The sequence below is a fragment of the Narcine bancroftii genome, chromosome 14, assembly GCF_036971445.1.
Source record: "Narcine bancroftii isolate sNarBan1 chromosome 14, sNarBan1.hap1, whole genome shotgun sequence".
Classification (NCBI taxonomy): Eukaryota; Metazoa; Chordata; class Chondrichthyes; order Torpediniformes; family Narcinidae; genus Narcine; species Narcine bancroftii.
This window is the reverse complement of record NC_091482.1, coordinates 62,677,984-62,705,971: the sequence shown is the minus strand read 5'-3', so window position 1 is coordinate 62,705,971 and position 27,988 is coordinate 62,677,984. Positions and strand designations below refer to the sequence as shown.

The 27,988-nt window shown below is 44.8% G+C and overlaps 2 protein-coding genes across 13 annotated transcripts in view; one reads left to right on the top strand and one right to left on the bottom strand.

Moving 5' to 3' along the window:
* Positions 1–5,945, top strand: part of LOC138749165 (A disintegrin and metalloproteinase with thrombospondin motifs 7-like) — a 146,798-nt gene extending 140,853 nt beyond the window's left edge. For 7 of the 9 annotated variants that reach the window (XM_069910169.1, XM_069910170.1, XM_069910166.1 and 4 more), the window contains one exon: positions 4,319–5,945. In XM_069910169.1, the coding sequence (XP_069766270.1) occupies positions 4,319–4,476 (158 nt within the window). In that variant the 3' untranslated portion in view covers positions 4,477–5,945. The remainder of the gene's footprint in view (positions 1–4,318) is intronic. The other 2 variants (XR_011348461.1, XM_069910163.1) reach the window with 2 other exon arrangements.
* Positions 265–27,988, bottom strand: ciao2a (cytosolic iron-sulfur assembly component 2A). Of its 4 annotated transcripts, none has more exons than XR_011348462.1 (6): positions 27,806–27,982; positions 25,805–25,969; positions 22,212–22,261; positions 20,700–20,745; positions 4,300–4,542; positions 265–1,087 (listed from the first exon to the last, which is right to left on the bottom strand). XR_011348462.1 is itself a non-coding variant. In XM_069910184.1 (6 exons), the coding sequence occupies exons 1-5, from the start codon at positions 27,927–27,929 to the stop codon at positions 20,237–20,239; spliced, it is 645 nt and encodes a 214-aa protein (XP_069766285.1). In that variant the 5' UTR covers positions 27,930–27,988; the 3' UTR covers positions 18,878–18,965; positions 20,234–20,236. The 4 variants fall into 4 exon arrangements, 3 of the variants coding, with proteins under 3 accessions (XP_069766286.1, XP_069766285.1, XP_069766287.1); XM_069910184.1 differs by lacking the exons at positions 265–1,087; positions 4,300–4,542 and adding exons at positions 18,878–18,965; positions 20,234–20,496 and having other exon boundaries at positions 27,806–27,988; XM_069910185.1 differs by lacking the exons at positions 265–1,087; positions 4,300–4,542 and adding an exon at positions 17,131–18,965 and having other exon boundaries at positions 27,806–27,977.

Sequence of the window (27,988 nt, the reverse complement as noted above, 5' to 3'; positions counted from 1 at the left end):
ACACCAACTGTCCATCCCAATCCCATCCAACCTCCACCAACTGCACTTCTCCAGTACCCCCCATATCTGTCCAACTATCCTCAACTCCCATCATCAGCCCCCAAACTGTCCCCCACAACCTGCCCGACCTTCCCTCAACCCCCACCACCTGCCCCTTCTCCAACCCGGTCCAGTAACACTGGGTCCCTTGAGCGAAGCCACCCCCTCCCCCCCCTCCTTGCACCTTGCACTTCATACAAAGTTTGCTTGCCAAGACCCACTCCCACCAGCAGCACCTTGCTCTGGTTGAAGCCAGGACTTCTCCTCTGTAGCATAAGCACTCACGTTGAGCTCTGCGTCTGAATGTCAGAGCAGTGGGCTTTCAAAAGGAGAGTTCAACCTGATCTGATGCCACGCTGCTGCTCCATGTATTGTCTCCGACTGCAGTAACCTGCTGAACCATGGTCACCTTTTAAAGCCAACGACACACTCCTTTGAAGGCCAACATGATCATGGAACTCCAAGACCGACTAGGCCTTCGTCGAGCTGTGGAAAATTTAATGGGTAGATGAGACTCCACCTTTCAGCCTCCAAATGCTGTCCATCTGCAGGAGCCATCCCTACGGTGAACCTTTATGATGGTGGGGGAAGCCACTGACCAGAGGTCAGGAAAGGGCACCCTTCCCTTCACCCACAACCAAGTGTTTGCATATTAAGGCACTTTGTTTATCACAATGGCATTGATGTGAGGTTAGGTAAATGTGGGCACACAGCTAGTTTGACATTATTTCCTTTTATGCCTGCGTCCTAATGCCTCATTCAGTTTGGAGAATCCCAGCTCCCTGTGGGAATGATGGAAGAAACATCTGCTCCCCATCCCTGGTCACTTCCGTTTTAACTATTTCACATCGTAAACAAAACCACGAGGAGTCGGGTGCCTCTGGAACCCCTGAAGTCCCTTGATGATGCACAAGGACGACAAGATCATGCAGACTCGTGACCCTCTGCATCCATTGAAAGGTCATTCTAGTTCAAGTGCTGAACTCAAAGCTGTTGGTTCTGGTCAGCTGGCGATTTACTCCCAAGGGCATGGTCCCATTCCGACTTTCTGAAAGAGAAATGGAAAGTGAAGTTTTCCCACAGTCAAAACAAAAGGCATGGTCAGATTCAGACTGTCCTGAGCTCCGATATCACACATAATGTGATTAGGCTTTAAGGAGTGATCAGGCTTTAAAGAGTGTGTCATCGATTTAATTTGTCACCATGGGTTCACAATGTTCATGTGCAAGGAGAGGTTGCACAGAGTAGATGCAAGAGGGGAGACTATCCCCATTAGTGAGGAGGCCGAGGGGGAAAAGGTGAAACCAGTCCTCACTTCCTCTCATGCACCCTGCCTCTCGCGCTCTGTGTGTTGCATCCTCCCTCTCGCACACTGCTCCTCCCAAACTCTCTCACACCCACTCGCTCATGTTTTCACCACACTCTCTAACACACACGCACATGCCCGTGCGGCACATGCCCGTGCGCACACACTCTCACTGCCTCATACTCTCATTTACACTCTCACTCATTCTCTTTCATGTGTTTTTTTATTTTTTTTTATTTTTCACACCATAAATCACATTAGCCATGATACACACTTTTTCCTTTTCACACATATACAGTGACATTTTCTTCCACCCCCCCCACCCCCCCCCCCCTCCCATCCATTTAAGGTATACAATCTAGGATACATTAAACCAGTCAGACAATGTTGTCATTCAATAAAAATACACCAGAAATTCTACTGAGTCCATTCTTTTCTTTCCTTCTCCTTCCATCAACTTAGGTAATGTTTGTCCCCGGTAGGTTTTCGCTATTGTATTTAATGTAAGGCTCCCATACTTGTTCGAATATTTCAATATTATTTCTTAAACTATATGTTATTTTTTCTAATGGAATACACTTATTCATTTCTATATACCATTGTTGTATTTTCAAATTATCTTCCGATTTCCAGGTTGACATAATACATTTTTTTGCTATGGCTAGAGCTATCTTAACAAATCTTTTTTGTGCATCCTCCAAATCAATTCCAAATTCTTTGTTTTTTATGTTACTTAGGAGAAAGGTCTCTGGATTCTTTGGTATATTGTTTTCTGTTATTTTATTTAATATCTGATTGAGATCTTCCCAAAATTTTTCTACTTTCTCACCTGTCCAGATTGCATGAATTGTTGTTCCCATTTCTTTTTTACATCGAAAACATCTATCAGATACTGTTGGGTCCCATTTATTTAACTTTTGAGGTGTAATGTATAGTCTGTGTGTCCAGTTATATTGTATCATACGTAGCCTCGTATTTATTGTATTTCTCATCGTTCCAGAACATAATTTCTCCCATGTTTCCTTTTTTATCTTTATATTTAAATCTTGTTCCCATTTTTATTTAGTTTTACCATTTGTTTCCTCATTCTCCTTTTCTTGCAGTTTAATATACATATTTGTTATAAATCTTTTGATTATCATTGTATCTGTAATCACATATTCAAGGTTACTTGCCTCTGGCAAACTCAAACTGCTTCCTAATTTATCCTTCAAGTAGGATCTCAATTGGTAATATGCCAGCGCTGTATCTTGAGTTATATTGTACTTATCTTTCATTTGTTCAAAGGATAAGAATCTATTTCCTGAAAAACAATTTTCTATTCTTTTAATCCCTTTTTTTTTCCCATTCTCTAAAGGAAAGGTTATCTATTGTAAAAGGGAGTAACTTGTTTTGCGTCAATATTAGTTTTGGTAATTGATAATTTGTTTTATTTCTTTCTACATGAATCTTCTTCCAAATATTGAGGAGATGATGTAATACTGGACAACTTCTATGTTGTACCAATTTTTCATCCCATTTATATAATATGTGTTCAGGTATCTTTTCCCCTATTTTATCTAATTCTAATCTCGTCCAGTCTGGTTTTTCCCTTGATTCTCTTTCATGTTCATGCTAATTCTCACTTGCATTAACTCCATCACTCCTCTGGCCTTCCACTCACCCTTTCTCACACTCACTTTCACTCTCTCTCTCGCATACATATACTCTTTCAACTTTTTTGTATCGCACAGCCCCTTGTTCACAGACTCACCCTCCCTCTCAAAATGTCTTTTCCCAGAACTTCAACAGACATCAGGGGCCTTCATTTAACATCCCACATGTGCAGTGGCCACCCCTTCACTGGGGAGTGAGCCAGAGGCCTACTGCTGCGCTCTTGACCCATAGTTGTGACCTCAGTTGTGAGGTGATGTCAGGCTGTCCGGTGTCGGGGGTACAGTAGAGGAGGATGCAGTTATTGGGGTTACAGTAGAGGAGGATGTAGTACCCAATGAGAAGGAGATGCAGGGGAACCTCACACACACACACACACACACACACACACACACACACACACACACACACACACACACACACACACACACACACACACACACACACAAGAACTTTTGCCTTCCTTGTGTGCTGCGTGACCTGCTGAGTTTCATACATACAGCACGGTAAGAGGCCATTTCAGCCCACAAGTCCTTGCCGTCCAATTTACCTATACCTCTGGTGGGAGGAAACCAGAATCCCCGGGAAAGCACACACAAACGTGGGGAGAATGTAAAAACTCCTTGCAGACAGTGCGGGATTTGACCCCCGGTCCCAATCACTGGCACTGTAACAGCGACGTGCCGCCCAACTCAGCCCCTTCCTATCATCAAGCCACTGGCTCTGCTCAGTGTGTCCTGCACGTCTCTTCAATTAGACCTCTTGCTCATTCCCTTGGTGACCCCCTGCCCCCCGCAAAAGAAAAAGGAACCATATTGGGAAATGAAAATCAGGGTCATTATGAGTTCAATACTTCTCCTGTTACCTGTGATCTGGTACTTCTGAAGGTTATTTTTCAACACTCTCTGTCGTGTCCCTCTCTCGAATCTTACTCGACGCTGACAGTGACTAGGGTGGCCATTCCAAAAGGAGGACATGGTCATTGGATATACACCCACTGTGTTGTTTTTTGCAATATGGTTTAATTTTTAAACAATTTTTTTTGAAATTTGGAAATGGCCACCCAGTGACACTTAATGACAGGCCCTGTGGGTGACGGTCAAAAGACAGTTGAATGGGCAATCGGGATGGGGATGGGGGGGGGGGGGGGGGGGGAGGAATCAATGAGTGCACCTCAGGGGTAGGAGATGCAGAGGGAGAGAGGAAGTGGATGGGGAGGTGAGAGTGGATCAGGAGGGGGCAGTGGGTCTTAAAGGATGACTCTGTTGCCATCATTACTTTTCACTAACATGCAGGTTTACCTGTCCCTTTGCCTCTGAGGTTACGCCTGCGATCGAGATCGGCTGACCTTCTCCTTCTGCCAGATGCTGAAATTGTTAGACAGATGTCACCTGCAGACCGTCCGTGCACAGTGCTGCCAGACGTGTGGCCAACGTGGAACCAGAGACCGCGGCAATGAGCGACTTTCACGGAGATGAGACCCCACCTGCGACGCAATGCCTCAACAAGAGTCCCTTAGGGGAAATAACAACCTGGGGAGGAAGCTGAAAGGCACAAAAAGCAAATCAGGAACAAAGAAAGATATGTAAGAAAATATCAAAATCTGAAGGTTTTTAAAAAAAAATATTTATGTATATCTAAAGAGAAACACTTTCTTTCAATATTCTTGTTTATGCAACCACCTGACAGGACAATGCCCCTCACTGTTGACTGAAGCCACGGTCGGGGCTGCAGGATGAGGCCTGAGGCCTGCGGTTGCTATAGTTACGCCTCAGCCTTTCACGTCCATGGTGCTCCACAGTTTGAAGAAAGATACCTTTCCCATTGACGGGTACACCCTCAGCCCTCTCATGTAAGCAGCTCGGAGACGGCCAAGAATGATGGTGCCTCCTGGTGTCCTGACCAGCATCCTGTAACATTGCACCAGTGTTGCTGGGCAGCACAGGAATTTCTCATACTTGAACAGTTTTTTTTTAATACAAAGCCTTTTATTTTCAACTTTCAGAAGTTTTAAATGAGCATTTATTATTCCGATTGATGTACGTTATTCTGGAAATGGAGATGTGGTGCTAATACTTAAGATGTGTTGTTCAACCCTATACCCGTCAGGATAGGTGAGAGGCCACACTGATCTCTGAGTGAGTATCTGTGGATGTTACTCTGGAAGTGAACACTCTCAAATTACTACAAGGAAGATCATGTAAAACAGTTGTCAATGACATTTGAGTTTCCAGTATATTCTTTGCTGGGACAGCGCTAAGTGGAATATTTTTGGTGTATTACATCTGTAGACTTCTCATTTTTGAGTTTAAGATGGGCAATGGCACAAATGGAGACAATGTAATCCATGCCAGCAGAGTAAGTAAATCTTTCAGGACCCCCCCCCCCCCCCACCCCTCCTACTCCCAGCAACTCCCCCTCTGATCCTTTTGGTCCTTCTCCAGTGGAAGACATTTGGATAACACGAGGGCAATATGTAGCAGCCAATTTAACTCTCCAGCGCACCTTTGGGACGCGGGAGGAGACCGGAGTACCCGGGGAATCCCGCGCGGCCCCAGGTGGAATGTGCAAACTCCGCACGCGCGGCGCCGCCCAAGGTTGGGACCGAACCGAGTTCGTTGGAGCTGGGAAGCAGCGGCATCGCTGGCCCCCACCACCTGAGGCTGAACAAGGGAGGCGGGGGAGGCACTCTGCTCCCACGTACCAAATCTGGAAATACTTGATGCCAAATCTATATGCAAAAGGAAATCCTTCTTCCAGTTCTAAAGGACTGACTTCTCAAGTAACAGAGGCTGCCCATACCTGATGTTCCGTTTGAGTTTTTATTTGGCAGAGATCTTGTATCCATGTGTCCCAAAGGAATGCCGGACACCTATCTGCAGTTTGAACGTTCTGAGTTCAACTTGTATGTGTTTACAGTTCTTTATTAAACTTGTTTTTATGAAAACCTTTGTCCTAATCGTCATTGACTGATTCTGTGCCTGAGGATTTAGTAACAGGTTTTTACTGTCTCTTTTGACGTGGATATCACTGACCACCTTTTATTGCTTCTGTGCCTTTGTGGGTGACCTGTCGCCTTTGAGGCCCTCGGCAGGCAGAATTGCACTGGGCCAGCTGCTCTCAACCATTTTTCAACGAAGGACTCCCTTGGACTCTGCTCAGAATTTATGGTCCCCTTCTCTGAGAAGCAGTCAAGTCTTGATTTCTTCTGTACTACTTCCGACAGCATTAAAAAAAAGTTTTAAAATATTTATGTTCCATGAGGTGTAAAGAAAAACAAGGCTTTTACGTGTGCTGTGACCCTGGGGGGAGGTGGTGGCCTCATCTACACAGATCCTAATTTATTCCTCTTACATAAGAACTTAATAAATAAGGGCAGGAGAAGGCCATCCGGCCCATCGAGTCTGTTCTGCCATTCAATGAGATCATGGCTGATCCGATGATAGGCTCATCTCCAGCTACCAGCCTTTTCCCCATATCCCTTAATGCCCCAACCATGTAAAAATCTATCCAACCTTGTCTTAAATATATTTGCTGAGGTCGCCTCCACTGCTTCAATGTGAATTCCATAGATTCACCACCCTCTGGGTTTCCTCCTCAATTCCATCCTGAATCTTGAGGCTTCATTCCTCTCAAGATGCCAAACTGGGAGGCCACTTACCGAGGCCCATTGTCCATCCGAACCACACTGCTTTGAAACCGGAGCATGCAGGATCCTGAGGAAGGACGTGCAAGCCCCATACAAACGGGGAGCTGCGTTGAAGCTCCATCGCATGTTTTCCACATGAGTGGCATGATGTAAAGGTGTTGCTGATTCATTGTTTTGGAGTGCCCTTGCAAACCCAGGGGCTGGATATTTAGCTTTGAGTGCAGAGCTAGAACCTGGACAGAGGAAAACCCCTGGTATCCGGCATCTATGGGGATTGGTAGATGCCAGAAAAGTGAATTTTCATGTTGCTTGAGACTTACTCTTCCAATGCCTAACGAATACACCTGTGTTAAGAATAAACAGTTAAAGAGATAAAAATACTAGACTGTACCTACACTGAACAAATTCACTTGCATGAATGTATATTTTATTTTCAATCATATTCTATGAAAACATTTAATCATTGCTGCATCTGCAGGTTCCTCCCCCTCCACGGAACTGTCCGAAAGACAACTGTCCGAAAGACGTTCAATAACATTATAACCCCCTCACCCCCAAGTTAACAGATAAAACCTCTGTCTCTTACTGATCAGGGATAAGGAGACACCTTGTGAGAGTCGCCCCAACGACGAGCGGCATCAACTAGTTCTTCATCATGAGCGACGCCATTGCTGTTTCTCACAACTTTATTCAAACAGCTGCTACGAGCAAAGCCCGACCAAGCCCCTCCCTCCACTGGCTGAATATTTGCTCCCATCCTCACCAAAGGTTCATGTGTTTCTTCAGAGAACATTCATTTTTACAATTGTAAACTTAGTATTTTTTACCTATTTTTTTATTCGTATTTAATTTTTTTTAAAATTCCCCCCAACTATTTTACCAGTTGCTTGAATTCCAGACAACAGGACTGTAGCTTGGAAAATCGTTGATTCAGGTAAAGTGGCCACAGTTTCATCGAATTGTCCCAACGGCAGCTGATCTTCTTAAACAAATAAATTGATGGTGAAGGAGGATGGAGGATTATGGGCTGTGGGGATGATGAGAGGGTATATGAGGTTGGCACAACATAGTGGACTGAAGGGGCTGTTCTGTGCTGCATTGCTCCTTGCCTTCCCCCCCCACATCCGATTACAACTTTGCATTTGCTTAGTACCGGTCCCTTGCTAAAAATACCTCAAAGTGGAAGACATTTGAATCAAACAAAGATGGGATGTGGACGTGAGAACAAGAGACAAAAGGCTTGCTTGCAGGGAAGAGCTTTCAAGGATCTAAAAGTGGAAGTGGTTTGGAGAGTGAACTCCAGGGATCAATGTCTCATTACTTGGGAGCAGGGCTGCTTGCCAGCATTGCTATTAAATCGCAGGTTAATCAGAAGGTCAGCAGCGTGCAGGGCTGGAAGGGGAGGGGGTTGTGGTGGTATGTAATTACACCACTAGGTGATATGTAATTACACCACTAGGTCACCAGGGGTCTTCCCGGTGACCTTGTATATAAAGCAGTCCAGAGCTACAGTCTATCCTTCCAGGTTCGTCCTGCAGAGAGACAAGACCTCTTGGTGTACATATTAGTTTATTAAAACTGTCTTACACTCGCACTGCTGGTGTGGTTATTGTCAGTACAGGGGTAACAACAAAACACAGGCTGAGGCTTTGAAGGGCAGAGGGGCTGCTAGTTTTACACTTGGAGTTTTGGCGGATTAGGACGAGGTGTGGGTTAGCAATATCAAAAACCTTCTGCAACTCACAGGAAAACTCTCGCGCAAGCACGCCTGGAAACCCATCTTGTGCACACTCAGAGCTCTCAAGGGACCACATTTCCGCCTGACCAGAGGGAGAGCAATCTGTTTTACCTCACCGGGCCGCTCCGTTCCCCTCATTTCCCTAGTCGGATTTGGCGGCGACTTAAGGGGAAGCTCTCAGAACTATCTGGCATGGCATCAAGGAAGCCTGGAGTTTGGTAAATGTTTTAACAAGGAAGTGGAACTGATCCAGTTAAATTTCTCCACTCTTAGTGTGGGGAGTTATCAAACTAAGTAAAAGAACAGAAAGAAGGATTTCTTGAAAAGTACAAAAACATCTCAAGATTTTCAAAGAAACTAAGTGATAATTTGTTTTGCAGAAACTTGAAGGTTCGCTGCTGTCTCCAACCTCCAGATTGTGTTTGAGGCAGTAAACAAGGAGTCTGCAGTGACTGGGGTCAGGAGCAGAGTACAAAGTGCTGGAGAACCTCAGCAGGTCATGCAGCCTCCATGGAAAGCAAAAGACAGTCGATGTTTCGGGCCTGAATCCTTTAGGAGTGACTGACAATCAGGCAGACAGTTGAGGGGAGAAGGAAAGGGTGGGGCGCACAGCCTGGTAGGTGGAAGTAAAACATGAAAGTCTGCAGACACCTTGGTTGAAGTTAAAAACACAACATCAGAGAAACTCAGCAGGTCAAACAGCGAACTTTATATTATTGAAGACAAAGGTACACAACCAATGTTTCGGCCTTGAGACCTTCATCAAGGTGTGGACAAAATGTGGGCCGGCACCCAAACAAAATGATGGGGGATGAAGGACGGTGGGGGAGAAGCAAGGTCCCACAGGCAGGAGGTAACAGGTGGATAAGGGAGGGAGGGCACACCAGCAGCAGGGGGAGGGGGGATGGCTCCATGAATGGAAAGGGAAGGGGGTGGAGGGCTGGAGGTAATGAGAGAAAGGGATAGGGAAGAGAGGGAGAATGGGGAGTGGGCTAGTAGAAACCAGAAAAGTTGACGTTGATGCCTCCGGTTGGAGAGTCCCCAGATAGAATTTTAGGTGTTGCTTGTCGAATTTATGGTTGGTTCTGGTTTGGCCATGCATAAGGCCATGGACATGTCAGCGTGGGGATCAGAATTGAAAGGGTTGGCCACACTGAGATTCCGGCTATTGATGAGGACTGAGCTGAGGTGCAATCTGCAGACACAGGGAGAGCGTACAAACTCCTCACTGACAGTGCTGGATTCGAACCCCAGTCACTGACACTAACACTATCCTCACCTTTGATGTCGTCCCCTTGCGTTGAGATCCTACTCCCTGAGACAATCACAAGACTCGCCATCAGCCTGCATTAAGTAGGTGCAGAATTAGGCCATTCAGTCCACTGTTGATCACCAGCTCTTCAACTGCTTCCCGTCATGGAGAAGGCTGAAGTGTGGGATAGCACCCACTAACAGACTTAAAGAGAGTTTCTTGCCCACAGCCATCAGATTCTTAAACGAACCCCACTACAGTGCACTCATGCCACCCTTGCTTGGTACCAATTGTTTGGTTTTTCATTTTAAGTCTGTAATTGTGTTCTCTACTTTTTCAGGCAATATGAATGTTCGAGTTAACCAATTAAACTCCTTGCAGAATGTACCAGGCATAAATGTAACAAATTAAAGACCTCTGTAGCATCACACAAGGCCAGTGAATGAAAACAGGACCAGTGATTTGAGGACAATGTGATCATTTCTGTAGGTTACTTAATTCTGTTCAGCTTGGAGCACGTCTTCTCCAGCCTTGATTAACACCAAGCAGCTGTCAATCATTTGGGGTGATCCCAGCTGATGCAAATCACCTGTGACCAATCTCTTGCTGTCACAGGGTGGGGTGGGCACCCTGTGACAGTAGCAAGACCGTCCTATGCACTTGGAAAGAAGATGGGGTTTCTCTGGTAAGTTGATTTGAACTAAGAGGAGGAGGAGAAAGTTCGAAGGGAGCTAAAGCTGTGGGATTCTCCGTCACCGCTCACGCATGGGTGTTGATTATATTTTAAGGAGTTAAGACGCGCAAGGGCATTGAGGGAATGGGGAGTGCAGACTTACCTTGTTCCTGTCAATGTTTCTCGATTTGTATGTTAAATTAATGGACAGAGTCCCGGGATAAAGAGGCAGCCATTTCAGGACATAGATACAAAGCTTCTTCCCTTGGGTTCTGCAGAGTTCTTGCTATTCAGTTGCTGAATAGATTCAAGGCTGCGACTGGGTGTTTTTGGACGCTATGAGATGCGGGACTGAAGAGGCGGAGGATCAGTCACAACGTACCGAATGGTGATACTGAATCCCGCTCTTATTAAATTCTTAATCCAGAGAGTGACATTCATGAGAACAGGTTGCCTGATGGGGAATAGCTCCACTTGTGCTGGGGGAGAAATCATGGTTCTTCCAGGTTGGCTGTTGGTGGGCCACACCTAGTTCTTCCAGGCCCCTCTGGTGATGGGTTGGGTGTGTGGGATTTCCATTATAGGAAGGTTCTTCTGTAAAAATCCTTTGATCTGACTCCGCTGCAGGAAATGCACTTCCCAAGGGTCACTGGAGTAACAGCTGTGCCAGAAGGTGGAAAGTTAATTTTTAAAAACAAGTCTCTGTGGGAATGGGTCAAGCAGGAGTTCAGGGAGTTCTGCCTTCCTTTAGGCTGTGTTGTTAAGAGTTGGGAGCATCTCCATTGTTTGTGTGACCTTGTCTCATCTTAGAGGTTGTTTCTGCACTGTTCCCTTGTTGTGCTACACAGAATTCACACCCAGACTAAGAGGAAACCCATCTCTTTGACTGAGCCTTTGGTTGTTTGCCCTGACGTTCCCTTGAGTGGATCAGTCTTAATTTTTCATTTGTCAGTGATTCTGTGTTGCCTCAGGAGATGCATTGCAACGTTGATGGTGCTATATAAATGCAATGAAACACGAAAACCTGCAGACTGGAGGAACTCAACCGGTCTCAGTGTCCATAGGAGGTAAAGATATATTACTGACGTTTTGGCACTTAGCCCATCTTCAAGGAATAAACAAAGAACAGGAATCAAGAGATTGGCTGAGTTCTTCCAGCAATTCTGAGTTTTTATTCTATAAATGCAGCTTATTCCTTGATTGGAATGAGACAGGAGATTTGGGGGACCTCTGCTCCTCTTATTTCGCACCCCCCCAAACCTCTGGCCCCTGTACACTTCAATCAGTTGCCACTGCTGGCACCCAAGCCTTCAGCTCTAGAATTCTACCTTGAACCAGTCCCTTCTCTATCTAAGACGCCTCTAAGAAGTTCCCCATCGGGGCACAGGTTCAGTGAACAGTCATCGCTGTGGGGAGTCTGGGGTTGAAGTGGCCTGTCACTACTTCAAACCAGTCAACATTTCTGTGGGGAAAACAAAGGCTGATCCTTCAACACAATGCAGGAAATGATCCCTGGGCAAGAGGCCTATTGCTGTGTTGTATCATTAAAATTCAAAATTTCAATTACATTATTTTTTAAAATTACAGATACTCCCCGACATACGTCTGAGTTCTATTCTGACCGACTGGTTGTATCTCAAAATGGACGCAAGTCAGACATGTGTTAGCAGGGCATGTAGAAGTTGTAAATCCAACATTTTCAATTCCATCTTCCTCGACTCTTGTCAGATCTATCCGCAGGGGATGGGATTTTATCTTTGGCAAGTTTACTGAATGGCAACTGTGAGAGACGGTCGCTATTGTACTCGCGCAGACGTTATTTTTTCGGTTGTAAGCCGGGGAGAGGCTGTATATTTAAACATACAGCACGGTAACAGGCTCAGCCCACGAGCCCATGCTGCCCAATTACACCCAAATTGACCTACAACCCTGACGTCTTTGGAGGGTGGGAGATACTGGAGCACCTGGAGGAAATCCACAGAGGAGTACGTGCAAACTCCTTTGGTGTTAGTGATGAAAACTGCTAAAGTCATAAGTGCTCTTGGCCAGCTTCAGTGATGCTAAATGGAGTATTGGTTTCAAAAATACACATTGGGTCAAAATCTTCCTTCTCCAAGGTTCAATGTTTAAGAGTTGATTATTGAGTTTGTTTTTGTCGTGTGGCTCTCTACTGCCCCCATCTGTTAATGTCAAAAATAGCCATCACACATTCACCCGAGAATATAATGAGCATGGAATAAGGCCATTTGGCCCATCAAGATAAGGTTGACTCCCTGAAATGTTTACCTGCTCTTTTCCCATTGTCCTACATTTTGAAAAGTTTTGCACTGTAGTTTTTGAAAGTTCCTGCCAGATGTGTTCTCTCTACTCAATCTGTTTTACCTCACCGGGCCGCTCCGTCCCCCTCATTTCCCTAGTCGGATTTGGCGGCGACTTCAGGGGAAGCTCTCAGAACTATCTGGCATGGCATCAAGGAAGCCTGGAGTTTGGTAAATGTTTTAACAAGGAGGTGGCAAAGCCAAAAATTCTCATCTTCCTTCTGGTTTTTTTTAAAACCTTACTTTAAAACTGTCCTCTCCTGCCCTGTTAAATGTTCGAATCCTGAACTCCAGCCCTGCCTACCTGTGTGGAGTTTACACTTTCTCCACAAGACTACGGGGGGTGGGGGGGGGTGCGGTTTCCTCCCACATCGCAAAGATGAATGGGTTGGTGGAATGAAGTGATAGGATTTAGAGACATTTGATGAGAATGTGAATGGATGGATGATGCCCTGCATGGATTCAATGGGCCAAAAGGCCTTTATCTCTCCTCTGCTCTATCCTGGCTTCTACTCAGGCCTGTTCCACTAACCCCCCTGTACTCCCTCCAAGGTCCCCAAGTACAGTGTCCTGTGCTAAAATATTCAGTTAATTAAAACTGGGGAGATGCACTGGGTTGGGGAATGAAGTTCTGGGACTGGAGGGTGAGTGATGTTGGGATTCGAACACAGTTTCACTGGAGCAAGACCCTTGCAAGGGTATAAGGTGAGGATCCTCTCCTTCAGAGAAGGTCTAGTCCTAGCTCCCCCGGGGAGACAATATCCTTCTGAGTGGCAGACCATCTATCCAACATCAAAGTGCAGCAGAGTACCTCGTCAGTGTATTGGTTGAAATGAAAGAGATCCCAGGGCTCTGTTGATCGATTATAGAAATATTTGGGATCATTTGATCCTCCAACTGGGTGGCATTAAAATTGACCTCCAGTTTCCGTTATCCCTCCCCTTATCCCCATTTCTTCTTTCCCCTGGATCTTTCACTTTCCCTTCCCTCCAACTCTGCATTCAAAGAGCCAACCCCTTCCCTGAACAATTCTGACCTTTCCTCTCCTATCCTTGTCCTATTAACACCTTTTGTCTGTTGGTCTGTACTCCTCCCCCTCCCCTTGCCCTTTCTTTCCTTCTGCCCATTACTTTTTATTCAGGCATCTACCCGCTTTTTGTTTGAAGGCCTCAGGCCCAAAATGTCAGTAATATATCTTCATCTCCTGGACCGGTTGAGTTCCTCCAGCATTTGTGTGTTTTTACTACGATCGCAGTATCTGCAGACTTTCGTATTTCACTCCAGAAACATTCAAATCCTTCTCACCCAGAGGGTGCTGTAGGTCTGAACGCGCTGCATCAGTTTATTTGTCCGTGTTGATGTTCTGATGTTTATGTTCAGGGTGCTGAGGGAGTGAAGTTGGGTGGAGACTGGAATTGAACGAGGACCCACTGTGGAGGTCTTGCTGATGGGCAATGTGTGGCCAACAGGAACAGGAAGGAAAGTTGCTTCCCTTAGCTCCTGGCCAGAGTCGCATGACAACGTGACAGGACCCACCGCTCTCTATGAAATGCAAGCCGAGGTCGGCCTTTGAGAGAAGCTGGGATTGGCTTGGTGTTGCACGGAGTTCGTTGTTGTTGAAGTACAGCATAAGCAGCTGCTAATGTGTTCTGCCCGATGTAAAAACACCATGCTGGTGAAACCCAGCAGGTCAAACAGTATATAGCAAAGATAAAGATATATAACCAATGTTTCAGGCTGGAGTCCTTCATCAAGGAATGAGCAAAGGTGCCCCGGGCGAACTGCTTAAAAAAATCGCTGGCTCGGAAATGAGGTTTCTTGTTGGGAGTGTAAGAACTAGTTTTGGTCGTGCCAAAATTTAGCTTGAATCCATTTCTGTCAAAATTCAAGAAGCAACACCTAATATTTCTGACTGGGCACTCTCCAACTGAACGGCATTTACATCAACTTCTCTGGTTTCTGTTAGACCACTCCTCTTCTCCCTCTCTCCCCCCCCCCCCGCCCACTTCTCTCTGTTTCCTCCAGCTCTTCACCCCCTTCCATTCACACAGCCATCCTCCCTGTTTCCTGGTGTGTGCCCTCCCTCCCTTATCTACCTATTATCTCCTGCCCAAGGGGTCATGCTCCTCCTCCACCACCATTTTCAGGGGCTTGCCCACACTTGCTCATACCTTGATGAAGGGCTCAATCCCGAAATGATGGTTATGAACCTTTATCTTTGTTATATCAAGGACGCTGTTTGACCTGCTGGGTTTCTCTCGTGTTGTTTTCTCTTCAACCATGGTGTCTGCAGACTTTCGTTCTTTACTCTTATGCCCATCAAGAGCACACAGATAATTTTCTTCAGTGTTTAAGGAATAAATATCACCCAGGCCTTTGGAATTCCTTCCCCAAGCCTCTCCACTCTACAGCAGATCTTGACTTAATCCCGACATTTTGAACTGACAACTTTAGCCAATCCTCCTGAGACATTTTGAGCACCTTAACAGACAGAGGTCTGTGTAATCTGTAAGTTCTCCAAAATAATTAAAATTGCACTGCTGGATGATGAGCTTAATGGTGGCAGCGATATTACAGAGATCTCGGCCAATAAGCCCCACATTCGATGAGGTGTTGCCTGGTGATGTTTAGGGTGCTTGCTGAATTCCATATTCAGACAGCTTTTAAAAAGTACCACCCTCCCACCCCCAACGGCTTCCAAGTGATCGGTTGAACAGCTGCTTCTGCCTCGGTGATCACAGAAATTTCTGGAGCTGTGGCGCGATATGTCTTGAAGGGTTCCCCACCCCTTCACTTCGTTTTCTCCCTGAGAATGATGGAACTCCAACGCACAACAGATGTGGAGATGCCCACACGGGAACAGCTGGGGAAACAGCTGGATTCGTAAGTCAAGAGCAGTAAAAGATTTGATGCAGCCCCAAAGAAGAGGAACACTGAGCCTCGCAGAGTTTCAGTGCGCCATCTCTCTTCACAAGCAGGACAGGTGAACTTGTCACATCATCTGTGAGTGAAACACGCAAGTCTGCAGATACTGTGATTGTGGTAAACACACAAATTCTGGAGGAACTCAGCCCATCTCACAGTGTCCATAGGATCTAAAGATATATTACCGATGTTTCCGACCTGAGGCCTTCTTCATAATCATTTCACACCTTCCTGTTGAAACACACAAATGTGGGAGAAACTCAGCAGGTCAAACTGTGCCTTTATATAGCAAAAGTGAAGATACACTAATGTTTCAGGCTTCAAGATCCGAGTTTCTCCCGCATTTGTGTGTTTTTTCACTTAACCACGGTGTCAACAGAATCCTGTGTTTACCCCACCTTCCTGTTCTTTGCTTATTCCTTGAGGAAGGGGTCAGGCCCAAAACGTTGATGATGTATCTATCTCCGATGGACACGGCAAATCCAACTGAGTTCCTCCAGTATTTGTGTTTTTAGCACAATTGCAGTGACTGCAGACTTTTATGTTTCACTGGAATTAAGCTGTTCACATCAACTGAACACAGCTGGAAGGAGGGAGGCTGGAATGAGCTAAATAAAACTGGCAGAGTTCACAAAGGGAGTCAAATGCACTCCTCTAAAGCACAATAAAGGGACACAGAGTTGTAAAACATTTAGGGAAGATAATACCACAAGTTTCAATGAGACAATGTCTTGCTCCATTTTTAATTCTCAATAGCCTTGATGTCCCAGTGAGAGGCAGGGAGGTCACCACACACTTAAACAATTTATTACTCCAATAACAGTTCAGTAAATCAAACTCCTGCACCTGAGTCAACATGTCTGCAACTAATTAGCCATCTACCTATTCCACTACCAAGTCTGTCCCATCACAAGCATGGATTTGGCCACTGTGGTTGATAGGCACTCTAGTTTGTACATTTCAAAACGTAATTTGTCCAGCAAAGGGATTTTTCCTAAACCAGAAAAAGATATGGAAAAAGAACAGCCATGTGGCTATTTCTGAGGAACACCCTTGCACTGTGGCAATGATTTTCAGGGTTTTTTGTGTGGTCAAGAAGACAAGCCATGGGCCGGTGGGAGATTTGTGAACACGATAGAGTTAAATAAATGCACATGAAGGTGTTTCCTGGACAATAATAGGACCAGGACACACAGAAAGAAAACAACAAACTCAAAGGTGAGCTGATGGTTCTTATCAAAAATCACATATGGACTCTACGATAATTGGTTCTGTGTGACCTCCACTCATCTCTTCCCATTGAAACAATCTCTAGTCCCACAACCATTGACATTTACATAGATCCCTCATCCTAAACAATCCCCATTATTGTGAACTCCAGCCCCACACCCCTCCCTGCCCCCACAAACCCCATTCCCCTCCCACCCCATGTCACCTCCCTGCCACCCCCTCCTGCCCCATGCCCCTCCCACCCCACACCCCTCTCCCTGCAACTCCCCCAGCCCCACACCCCTCCTCATCCCTGCAATCCCCATCTGTGTAACCTTCAAGCCTCTGCACGACTCTGAAACAATGGCTGAGTGTAATTGATCCTTGTTTATTAGAACTCCTCTCCCCAGCCAGGGAACCATTCAAAACCAGGGCTTCTTCAAACCTTGTGTTCAGAGCAGCAATGCAGGGTAGTTGAGACAAACAATATTTACCGGGACAATATTTGTGGGGATGCAGCTCTGCACCATATCTGGTTTCATCTACTAACCAGTGACAAAGGCCAGAGTTAAATTAAAAAAAATATTAGGCAGGGGAGATAACGTGGTGGGGGGCAGAAGTAGTGGAAGGTCGCTGGTGGTGACACAAACATGACCAAAAGGCAGGCTGGCCACATGGGCCAGATATGTTTGTGTCCAGAGCATCAGGTGAAAGAGCCTGGTAATTCACTCAAGGCCACGAAGATTGGGATGCCTCAGATCCTGCGGCTCCATGGGACCATCACCTCGTGGGCAAGGAACTATTGGCAAGGGCAGGGTATCTCTGCCCCTGGGTTGAGGGGCAAGATCCTCAGTCTCTGCTTCTGACATCCAGCGACTTCCATGGAAGCCCTTTACCTGGTCAAGCTGTTCTCCACGTGGGTAGAGCGCAGTTAGTGACCCAGGTTTGAATCTGGCACTGTCTGCGAGGAGTCTCCTTGTGTCTGTGTGAATTTCCTTACGGGAGTCCTAGGTTAATTGGGGTATTTGGGGGGGATAGGCTCATGGGCCAAAGGGCCTATTATCACGCTGCGTCTAAATTTTAAAAGATTCCCGGAAATATCAGCATTAACGTGGAAAAGGCCACTTTTGTGTTGGAAATGGGTTTCAAAATTATGCTTACTCTCTGAATCACATCGATGATATCTCTTGGTGTCAAGATGAACATTTATTCTATTGTAATGTCATTCTCAGCATAATTTGAAAAATTTACTCTCTCCCCCACCTGCACCCCAGCACCTTGCAGACCCCAAAGAATCCTGAGAACGAGGGGGAGGCCCAAAGAGTAGGTGGGCTGATTGCCCATTTGGGGCTGGTTCCAAGTTGACATGATCCAGTACATCATGTACGTGGCCTGACCCCCATAAACACAATGGCTGGCCCCAGGGCTCAGAGGAATCAAAGCCCCATATATATAGAATAATAAAATCCCTTCACTGCACAGCCTAAACAGCATCTGCAGATCTGAACAGGGGATGCTAGCAAACCTTTAGGTGAAAGGTCATTGATCCAAAATATGATATTTCTCTCTCCGCAGATGCTGCCTAGTCTGCTAGATATTTCACGTTTTCCCTTTCTTATTTGTTTTAAAACTCCTGCAGCCCTGCCAGAGGTTTCTGGGGCAGATGTGTGCTTTCCCTTTTGATTCGATGTGGTGGGAAGGAGTCCAATCCCTTCCCTCTCCCACAGGCTGAGGTCACACAAGTAAGCTCACAGAATGCAATCCTTCACTACGACCTCTTGCGTTGTTTTTATAGATTTGTTTTGATCATATACTGGTGTAACACTGTCAGTTTGCACTGGAGAAATACTCTGAAGCATTAATTTCCATTGATTTTCATCCTTCAACTCCAGTGAAAGGCAGATTTTTTTTAAAAAACTTATTCTGAGTGAATTTCTCAATGCAAAACAATAGAAACGGCATGAAAATATCATCAAATGACACAAACGTGACACCACAGTTATTTTTTCACAAATGATGGCCAGTGTATCAGAGTTCATTGTGCAGAGAGTGGAGGCCTGGGGAAGTGCAGGAAACCTTTCTCCCAGAGGCCAGGCAGCTTGTTAGTCATCTGGCTCGACCACACACTGTTCCACTATCTCCCGCAAATTTGGGTTCTCCATCGCCGCTGCAACCCGCTCCTTATCGTTGATCTGTTTGTTAACTAGGGTATGTTTTAAAAAAAAAGAGAGGAAATAAAAGAGACTCAGTAATGAACAACAGGGGAGATGCTGAAATCTGGAATCACCCACTCTTCTTGTCTCTCTTTTATCCCTGATAGCTGCTGACAGCAGATTTTGGGGCAAAACGTGGGTGAGATGGAGAATGAGGTCATAAAAATGGAAGGCAGACAGATTCCCAGGACGGGGGGTGGGGGAATAAAACATCCAGGGAAATATATGAGGTAAAAAATGTAATTAAATTATCTGAAGAAAAAAGCTCATAATTTTGACAATGTTGGCACAGAGACAGGATGGGTTGAATCAACTCCTGGCTGTAACCATTTTATTTGTTAGTGTATAAGGTTGATTGGGCGTATAAGACGACCCTAGAATTTCCACTTAAAATGTAGGCTCGCTGTATAAGACTGCCCCAAGTCTGGCACTTAGCGCTGAGAGCTCACTGCCCCAATAATCCTTTACCAACCATCCCACTGACCAGTGACATGATGCTATTTAGCAACACAGTCCTTAGTAATTTAAAATTTAACCAGTTCATTTCAAGTAATGGTAAAAATACTGTAATTAACATTCCATAATGTGCATCAAACTTTCCCAGCTGGTGTAACATAAACACTAGTGACATCACTTTGGCGTCAGTTCTTTTACAGGAACAAACAAGGTGTCGAGTTCAGTTTTACCATTTACTCGAAATTGATTTACTTGTGTATTACTGCAATATATTAGAAATGTTAACATAAGGACACTGCAAGAATTTTCTTTAACTTATAACCCAGTCTTGCTTCACAAGTCTCTCTGTTTACTGTTTGTCAGCTGTTGCAAACTGCGACTGTTAGCTTTGTTTGCTGTGATGTTATTTTAAGGTATGTTAGACAGGTTTATAATACATTTTTTATTGTTTTAATATAACATTACTATTAATCCAACTCCTCAAACGTAAGTTTCAGTCGAAAAACATTTAGGGGTGGGACCATCGGAGTTATGTGAGTGTTTTATGCTGTTCTCCATCGCCATGGGGGACACTCTAAACGATAGGTTATCTCGGTTAAGATTTTATACTTGGCGTACAAGACGGTGTGACATTTAAAGTTCAAATTCTGTCTTGTATCCCGACATGCATGGTAGGTTTATTTTTGGGCGTTTATTTACCTTTTTCTCCATTGGAATTTTTTTTTTCCAGTTTATACAAGTCTTTATTACTAAATCTAAAGCTGAGTTCACACTACAATATGCAAGCCCTTCCCAATTATACCTATCAACGCCTGGACTTGTCCCAACTGCCGAAGCGAGGCAACAACTGCACACTTGTAGTAGGTTGTCGGGGCACCTGTAACAGCTTCTCCAACTCCCTCAACCGGGATGTTAGCTGGACTCTTGAAGTTCTTCTTCTTGCTGAGAGATGTTGCCACCTCTTGGAGAGTTTCTCCATTGGAATTTTCAGGGTTATTACAAATCCAAGATTATTCCATCTTAACTTGTTGTTGCATGTGATGTTCTTCCCAATTTTAGCTCCAACTATTGGGAAGTGACAGGTTATTGACAGAGCTTTGAGATGTCAGAGATTTGATGGGAAATGCAGCATAAAATAACTTATTCACGGTTCCACTCCAGAAAGCAGAGTTTCATTCAGTTAACACAGATACTCTCACAATGGAAGCGAGCGTGGGGATGAACTGTGACACTTCAAACATTGCAAAGCCTCATTAAAATATACTCACTATCTTCCTCAGTGGAGTGGGACCCTTCAGAGATGTAGATTTCCAACTGTAAAACAACATACATGTCAATTGAACAGCTGAAGTTATTGGAAATCTGAAATAAAAGCAGAAAATGCAGGAAGAATTCAAGTCATACATCATCTTTGGAGAGAGAAATGGAGTTAATGTTTCAGGTCAATTACCTTTAAAACAGTGAGACAATGCAGGTATGGTGGCTGAGATGCAGTGAAGAGCACAGGGTCCAAATTGGAGACGTGGAGAGATCCTGGAGGGTTGTGTTGGAAATAGAGGAGCGAGGTCACGGAGAATGTTTGCAGTGACAAACTGCTTCAGAATTGATGGCTCAGAAATGAGGTTTCTTGTTGGGAGTGAGTGAGAAGTGGTTTTGGTCATGCCAAAACTTAGCTGGAATCAACTTGTGTTAAAATTTGAGAAGCAACACCTAATATTCCTTTTGGACACTCTATGGCATTGCCTACTCCCCATTCTTCCTTTCTTTCCCCCTTCCCTCTGTCTTTCCTCCAGCTCTCCAACCCCTTCTCTCTCTAGTCCCTCCTCCCCTCTGTTTGCTGGTGTGTCCTCCCTCCCTTATCCAACTATTACCTTCTGCCTCTGGGACTGTCCTCCTCCAACCCCCAGCACCTACCTACCTTTTGCTGACACCTTGATGAAGGGTTCAAGCCTGAAACATTGCCATGTATCTTTATCTTTGCTGTACAAAGGACAGTTTGACCTGCTGAGTTTCTCCAGCATTCTGTTTTTACCACAATTATAGTGTCTGCAAACTTTTGTGTTTTACTTCCAGTTAAGCCAGTGCTGGACTTGGACAAGCAGATGAACAACAGGTAGTCAATTGGTGAGGGGGGAAAACAGCAAAGGTGGATGTGAGAGTTGCACTGAGCAAATTGCTAGCTAGTAAAATTAATAGTATGGATGGTTAGCATGGACTTGATAAGCTGAAGGGCCTGTTTCTGTGCTGTTCTGATAGAGATCAACAAGACAGAAAAGGCTCAAGGCCCATTCCAAACTACATTTCATTGAGACAACCATCAATGAACTGGATAGATGATGACATAAATTCCAAGAACAGCCTTGTTCTTGCAATCTTGATATCACTTTGTCTTGTTAATTATTAACTGTGATTACCATAATAGACTTGACCTATTTAGAGTTCATTGATGCCATCAGCTGTGAGGATGATCTTTAGATATTCCTGAAGACACACACTCAATGCTTGTTCCCCTCTGCCATCAAATTTCTGAATGGACAAGTATTTATTAATTTTTAAAATCTTGAATATATGAAATTGTAATTTTACTGTAATTTTTGCACCTTGCCTCAAAAAAACAAATGTAATGACACATGTCCGTGACAATAAACGTGATATTCACTATGTTAGCTCGAGCTGGGGGCCTTTGGGAGCTAGAGGAATGATTAAAACTACACTAGTACACTGAATTGTCAGGGATCCATCTTCACGAAATATGGAGGGAACAATAAGCCACTGCTTACCTTGTGTTTGAAAGGTAAACATCGTTGCAACTTGACTCGTAGACAGAGACCTTCGTGTATGAAGAAAAGAATTGTATAAACATTTTCTCTGCAAAATACCTTTCACAGAAGTTAACTTTTCTTTACCAATTTCTTTAATCTTTTAGAGACTTTGGCCTCTTCCTGAAATTCAGCCCCAAAGGTATTGGATTCCTTCACTGACAAGGTCTAAGATGGTGGAGATGACCCGTTCTCATCTGAAGTTGTATTGGTGAGGAAAAGATCCTCATTTGCTGCCCAGTGTTAGTATCAAGCATTGTCTTCCTGAGGTAGGTGAAACACCAGTTTGATGGGGGGGGCGGGGGGGGTGCTTGTTCCAAACTTATATCGGGCTCTAGTGCTACTAAACCAGAACCAACTCTGGGACCACCAAAGGGTCTGTCTGCACTGTTGAAATTGCAACAGTGAATATTTTGTTTATCTATTCTTTTACATTTATTCTCTCTTTTTCATAGCATAATGTCATTTAATTTATACAGTTGTAGTTAGCATATTTTAAGTACTTGTGTACCACCAGTAAGTAAGAATTTGAAGCCCTGTGTACCTGCGTATGAAATCTCAAATTCTTAGCCCTGAAACATTGCCCTTCACAAGTTGTGTTGGAAGTGCTGCCTTTCGGATGAGTTAAACCTGTTCTTGCAGGTGGGCACAAAAGATTCCATAGTACTCTTTTGTAAAGAATCAAGGGAATTCTTCATAGTTTACTGGTAAATATTTACCTTTCAATTAATACTATTAGTTATTAGTGTATTTTTGTTGGTGGGACCTTGCTTGCACACATTGGCTGGCAGATTTTCTAAATCCACTTCAAAAAGTACTTCGCTGGCAGTAAAGCACTTTCAGGGATGAGCTGTCTATAAAAGGCCCAATATAAATCCCAGCCTTTCTTTGTTTCTTGGTTCCCATGCCTTGGTAACAACTAATTGGTTTGATCAATAGATTATTCAGAGGAAGAAAAGCATTGATGGTGGGTAACTGTGTGAAAACCGCTTTCAACTCCTGACAAAAAATTTTTAATTCAATGCCCTTTGACCTCCAACCTTTAACCCAAGACAATTACCTTTTAAGAAAAATTTAGCATGGGTCATAACCTGTTGCAAGGATGAAACAGGAAGCAAAAATCCCTGAGAATGAGGCGCTTATTTCGTTTTCCACAGAGTGACAGCTCTGTGCGCAGAGTCAGGGCGAGGTTAACTCCGAATGAAGGGGAAGGTCAGAATCTAGCAAACAAAATTACACCCGGGGACAGCTCCCCTCACCTGCTTAGTGCTGAGCAACAACGCCGCGGCATTAATGCCACAAAGAATTCAAACAGCATCCCTGTTAATCTGTTTTGTAACCTCTGTAAGGGTCAGCAAGTCACCCTGGCAACAGCTGGGTTCTTGAAGTGCGTGCGAGCAAAGGCAAAAGGGGAAGAAAAAGAGTGGCCAATGGCATGTGCAGATTGGTCTCCAATAATAGTATATACTGGATGCCCACTTGCCCAAGACAAAGAAAGCAGCCAATGGAACCCCACATCTTCCCTCGAGAGATTGTTAAAAAATGTACCCATTACAATTTTGCTGCATCACCTAACTCAAGGAATCCATAGAAAAATACAGCATGGGAACAAGCCCTTCAGTTTATGAACATGATGCCCAAATTAAAAATAAACCTCTCTGCCCTCATATGACCTCCATCTCCTGCATATTCATGAGCTTATTGTCCTTCACGTTTTACAATGCACATAGTTCCCCTTAAACTTTCCCCTTTCATTCTTAACCCACGTCCTCTGGTTTGTTATCTCACCCACCCTCAGTGGGAAAAGGCCATCTTTGTGTTGTAGGCTCACCGAGTGGAACACGAGGTACTGTTCTAGTTTGTACGTGGCCTCAGCGTGGAAATGGGGGAGGCCGAGGACTGACAGATTGGTGGGAACAGGAAGGGGAGCTCAAATGACAGGGAACCAGAAGGTCAGGGTGCTGGTGCTCCACAAATAGTTGCCTGGTCTTCATCTTGCCAATGTCAAGACCCAGTACAGGGTTCCAAGCAGAATAGCTGACTGACAATTTCTCCCCAAGGACACTGCCTGACCCACTGAGTCTCTCCAGCAGCTCATTATTTGCTCAATTCCAGAATGTGTAGTTTTTGTGATTCTCTGACAATTAAAAAAAAAAATTTGAACATTAATTCATCATCTTTTTAATCTTACAATTATATTTGCAACTTCCCATTTGCATTTTTTTTTGTTTCTGGGTATCATATCGTTGGATTTAAACAGGTAAGAGTGAAGTCATGATGACTCCGCCATCTCAAAATGCCTATAATCTGGTGGTACACCATCACTGGGACTTTAGAAAGCTTTCTTTTTGGTGATTGATAGATTAGTGACATCGCATTGGACACATGAACACTTGCTATCGGGAAATGTGTCTAAAGCAGACGCATGGAAACAGCGCTGATAAGAGTAGGATGACAACTTCAAATTAGAGTTTTAACTTCCATTTCATTACCCCACCCCTCAGGGCCGTAATCCAAAGAATGTAGAGAAAACAGACATGCCAAGAAGAGCTAGTACGTGGTTTTGTTAATGAGCAAGAGACTCTGTACTCTCAATCGATTAGTACCTCGCCTCTGATCATATCCAATTAAGAACTTTTTGTTGGTCTGGACTCCTCCCCCAGCCAGGATTGCCTTTAACTTTAGACATACAGCATGGTAACAGGCTATTTCAGTCCATGAGTCTGAGCCACCCAATTAACCTACACCCCCGGTACATTTCAAATGGTGGGAGGAAACCGGAGCGCCCAGGGAAAATCTACACAGATAGGGGGAGAACATACAAACTCCTCACAGCGCCAGATTCAAACCCAGGTCTGGTCCTGATCGCTGGTGCTGTAAAGGAGTTGCACTAACTTTATTCTGACACCTTCCTGTTCTTTGCTTATTCCTTGAAGAAGGGCTTTGGTCTGAAAAGTCGGTAATATAACTTTATCTCCTTTGGACACTGAGAGACCGCTTGAGTCCCTCCAGCATCTCTGTATTTTTACTCTATACTCTTTCCCTATTTTCCCAGTCTTGGAGAGCAGATGAACAGAAATCTATTGACTCTCTAACTAAAGGGTACATAGGAGAAGTACATGTCAATTCTCCTCTCTCTCTCTCTCCAATGGTGCTTCCAAGTCTGCTGGTTGGAGGTTCAAGCCCATTCCAAAGACAAGCATGAAGTTTAACCAAATGATTCAGGGAAGACTTCACTGTTGGAGGTGCCACCTTTCAAGGGAACTGTTAAGCACAGGGCATATCCACCCTGGCACCCCTGGAAGTAAACCATTGCATGGATCCAGCTCAAAAGACAAACAGTGATGTCGTTACCAATTAAATTGTCAAAAACTGCAGAAAATGCTAGAAACTCATGAAGGCCATAGAGGGCCTATGGAGGAGGAAGCAGAATTGATGAAACATTAACTCTGTCTTTCGTTCTGCTGGACCTTCGCAAGTATTTGGTTGTCTCCTCGACACGTTCTGAGTCTATAAAAAGATGCTATGTAAATGCAGTTTCTTTATTGACTCACCAATGAGAGTGGCGAGGGAGCAGTGAGGAACTGTCGGTGTGAATCGAATAATGATTAGATATTCATCATCAGCCAGTAACTTCACATCTATACATTCTTCAGTAACCACATCCAGCTCCTCCAGGGTATTCGGTTTTTCTGGATCACGAATTGTACGAATAATGTCTGACAAAGAATTGAGACACCAATTACATTTTGTAGCGATTATTGCGGTCTACATTTTGTACTTGCAGGAATTTTTCATGAAAATAAAATTGTGAAAATATGCACCCTTAAGGCAGACAAGGACATAAAATAATTTATTTATTGACGGTTTCTGGTCTATACAATAAAGCAGAGGCAGTCTCAAACCTTTGACATCTGTCATCTGTACCTGTTAAACTGTGTGGGCAACTTCAGCATAAAGTCTCCATCAAGTGCTTTATCGACCCGAGTGATGCCTCCCAACTGTGGACTTTTGGAGCAAACTCATCTATGTTCCATTTCAGCTCATCAGTACCTTTTGTCAGAGTCGTGCAGCCATCCCTGCCTTCAGCAGCTTAACTCACGGAAAATCTGATTGGGAGTTCTGACAACTGGGGGGGGGATGCATCTCTAATAGTTAAGGGCCATCTGTTCAGTAGCAGAGAGTGTGCTGATGCACTTTGTGGTGCTCCAAGCACTTGTCCTTGCACGAATAAAGATGATTCTTTGCTTTCCCTGCCTTGGGATCAACCCAGAGCTTTGGGTTCATCAGCATCAATTATGCAATGAGACTGGTGGTAGGTCAGAAATGATAAGAGCTTGAGGTGACTCAGATGAATCTAAGACTGATAGGGCCATAATGTGTAAAGTTTTTTTAAAAACAATGCAAGCTGTCACCATACATTCCCATCACTGAACATTGTTACATTCAATTCTATTTACACCTTTGCTACTGCTGTAGCACCTTGTGGTATCTCTCTTCCCCTGCTCTCTTTGTTGTTTGAAAGACTTTCCCTGGATCTCTTCCCTCAAGGCCTGGTAAAGGGAGGGCTGTGGACTGTGGTCCTACTCCGCTGAGCTCTCGCCCCAAGCCAGGGAACTGGTACTCCAACACGGCAATCCACTGAGAAAGTCGAGGGCAGCAGACACACAGGAATGTCACCAGCACAGTGCACTCTCCTCTAAGTCACGTACATCACCAGCCCTTTGTTGTTGTTATGTCTACATCCTGCCACTGCATCCCAGAAGGACTGCCCTGGTTGGAGAAGGCAGCACACCCCCCATCTTTTCAAGGACAAGTTGGAATGAGCAATGCTCCTTTTATTGTATCAAGCGTCACTAGACGCTACTGATGTTTGACGCACGCTAGTGACGCAGCAGGGGGTGAGCGGAGAGTCGCCACCGCGAGTCAAAGTAGACACTAGTGGGTGGGGGGGCGGCTCTGGTGGCGAGCGATGGCCGCGACCGTCTGGGGGGGGGTACACAGCAGATGCCCTCCTTGGTACTGACCCTGCCTTCTTGTCTTCTTTCCACCAGCTCTCCACCCCCTTCCCTCTCCATTCATCGAGCCATCCCTCCACCCCTTCTTTGTAGTTGTGCCCTCCCTCCCTGTGACCTCCTGCCTCTGGGACTGTGCTCCTCCCTTACAACATTTTGTTTGACCCTTCCGGGTCTGACAGGCTCTTGGCAGCAATGCCCAGATTAAACACCTGATAGGAATATCCATTTAGATCAGTACAGGCACTTCCAAGGGCATTATGAACCACGAATCTCGTGACATATGATTCTGATGGATGTTGAGGTACCATCAATACTTTAGAAAAGATTTCATTGTTACCTTTCGGTCGTTTCAACAAGAGGCTCCCAAATGCAAACTGGCAAATCAATGTTTAGCCAACTTTTGCAGTTCAGTGACCGACATTAGGACAAGCAGAAAAGTTGTCAGGGCTGCAATAAACTGAGCTGAAGTTGCCTTCAACAACCCGTCTCCTTCGTGAACTCCAATCATCCACTTTTGCTGGGAGCGTGAACTCTTACCATAGACTTCTAGCGTTTTCTCTTCCATTTTCCTGATTTCCTCCGCATCTTCTTTAACTGAGAGCCGTGAAAGAAAGAGGAACTTCGCCAGGGCATAGGAAGCGAGCCCAGACACTATTGCCATCCTTCAGCCATTACGCTGGAGCAGCTGCTGGAAGCTGAACTTCCGGGTCTGACAGGCCT

What these genes read in the sequence shown, in the direction of transcription:
- ciao2a (XM_069910184.1), bottom strand. Translation starts at nt 27,929, where the DNA reads ATGGCAATAGTGTCTGGGCTCGCTTCCTATGCCCTGGCGAAGTTCCTC. An exon ending in GAAAACGCTAGAAGTCTATG is followed by an intron (nt 25,970 to 27,805) that starts GTAAGAGTTCAC and finishes ATTCTTTGTCAG; the next exon opens with ACATTATTCGTACAATTCGT. An exon ending in CTCCCTCGCCACTCTCATTG is followed by an intron (nt 22,262 to 25,804) that starts GTGAGTCAATAA and finishes TCATACACGAAG; the next exon opens with GTCTCTGTCTACGAGTCAAG.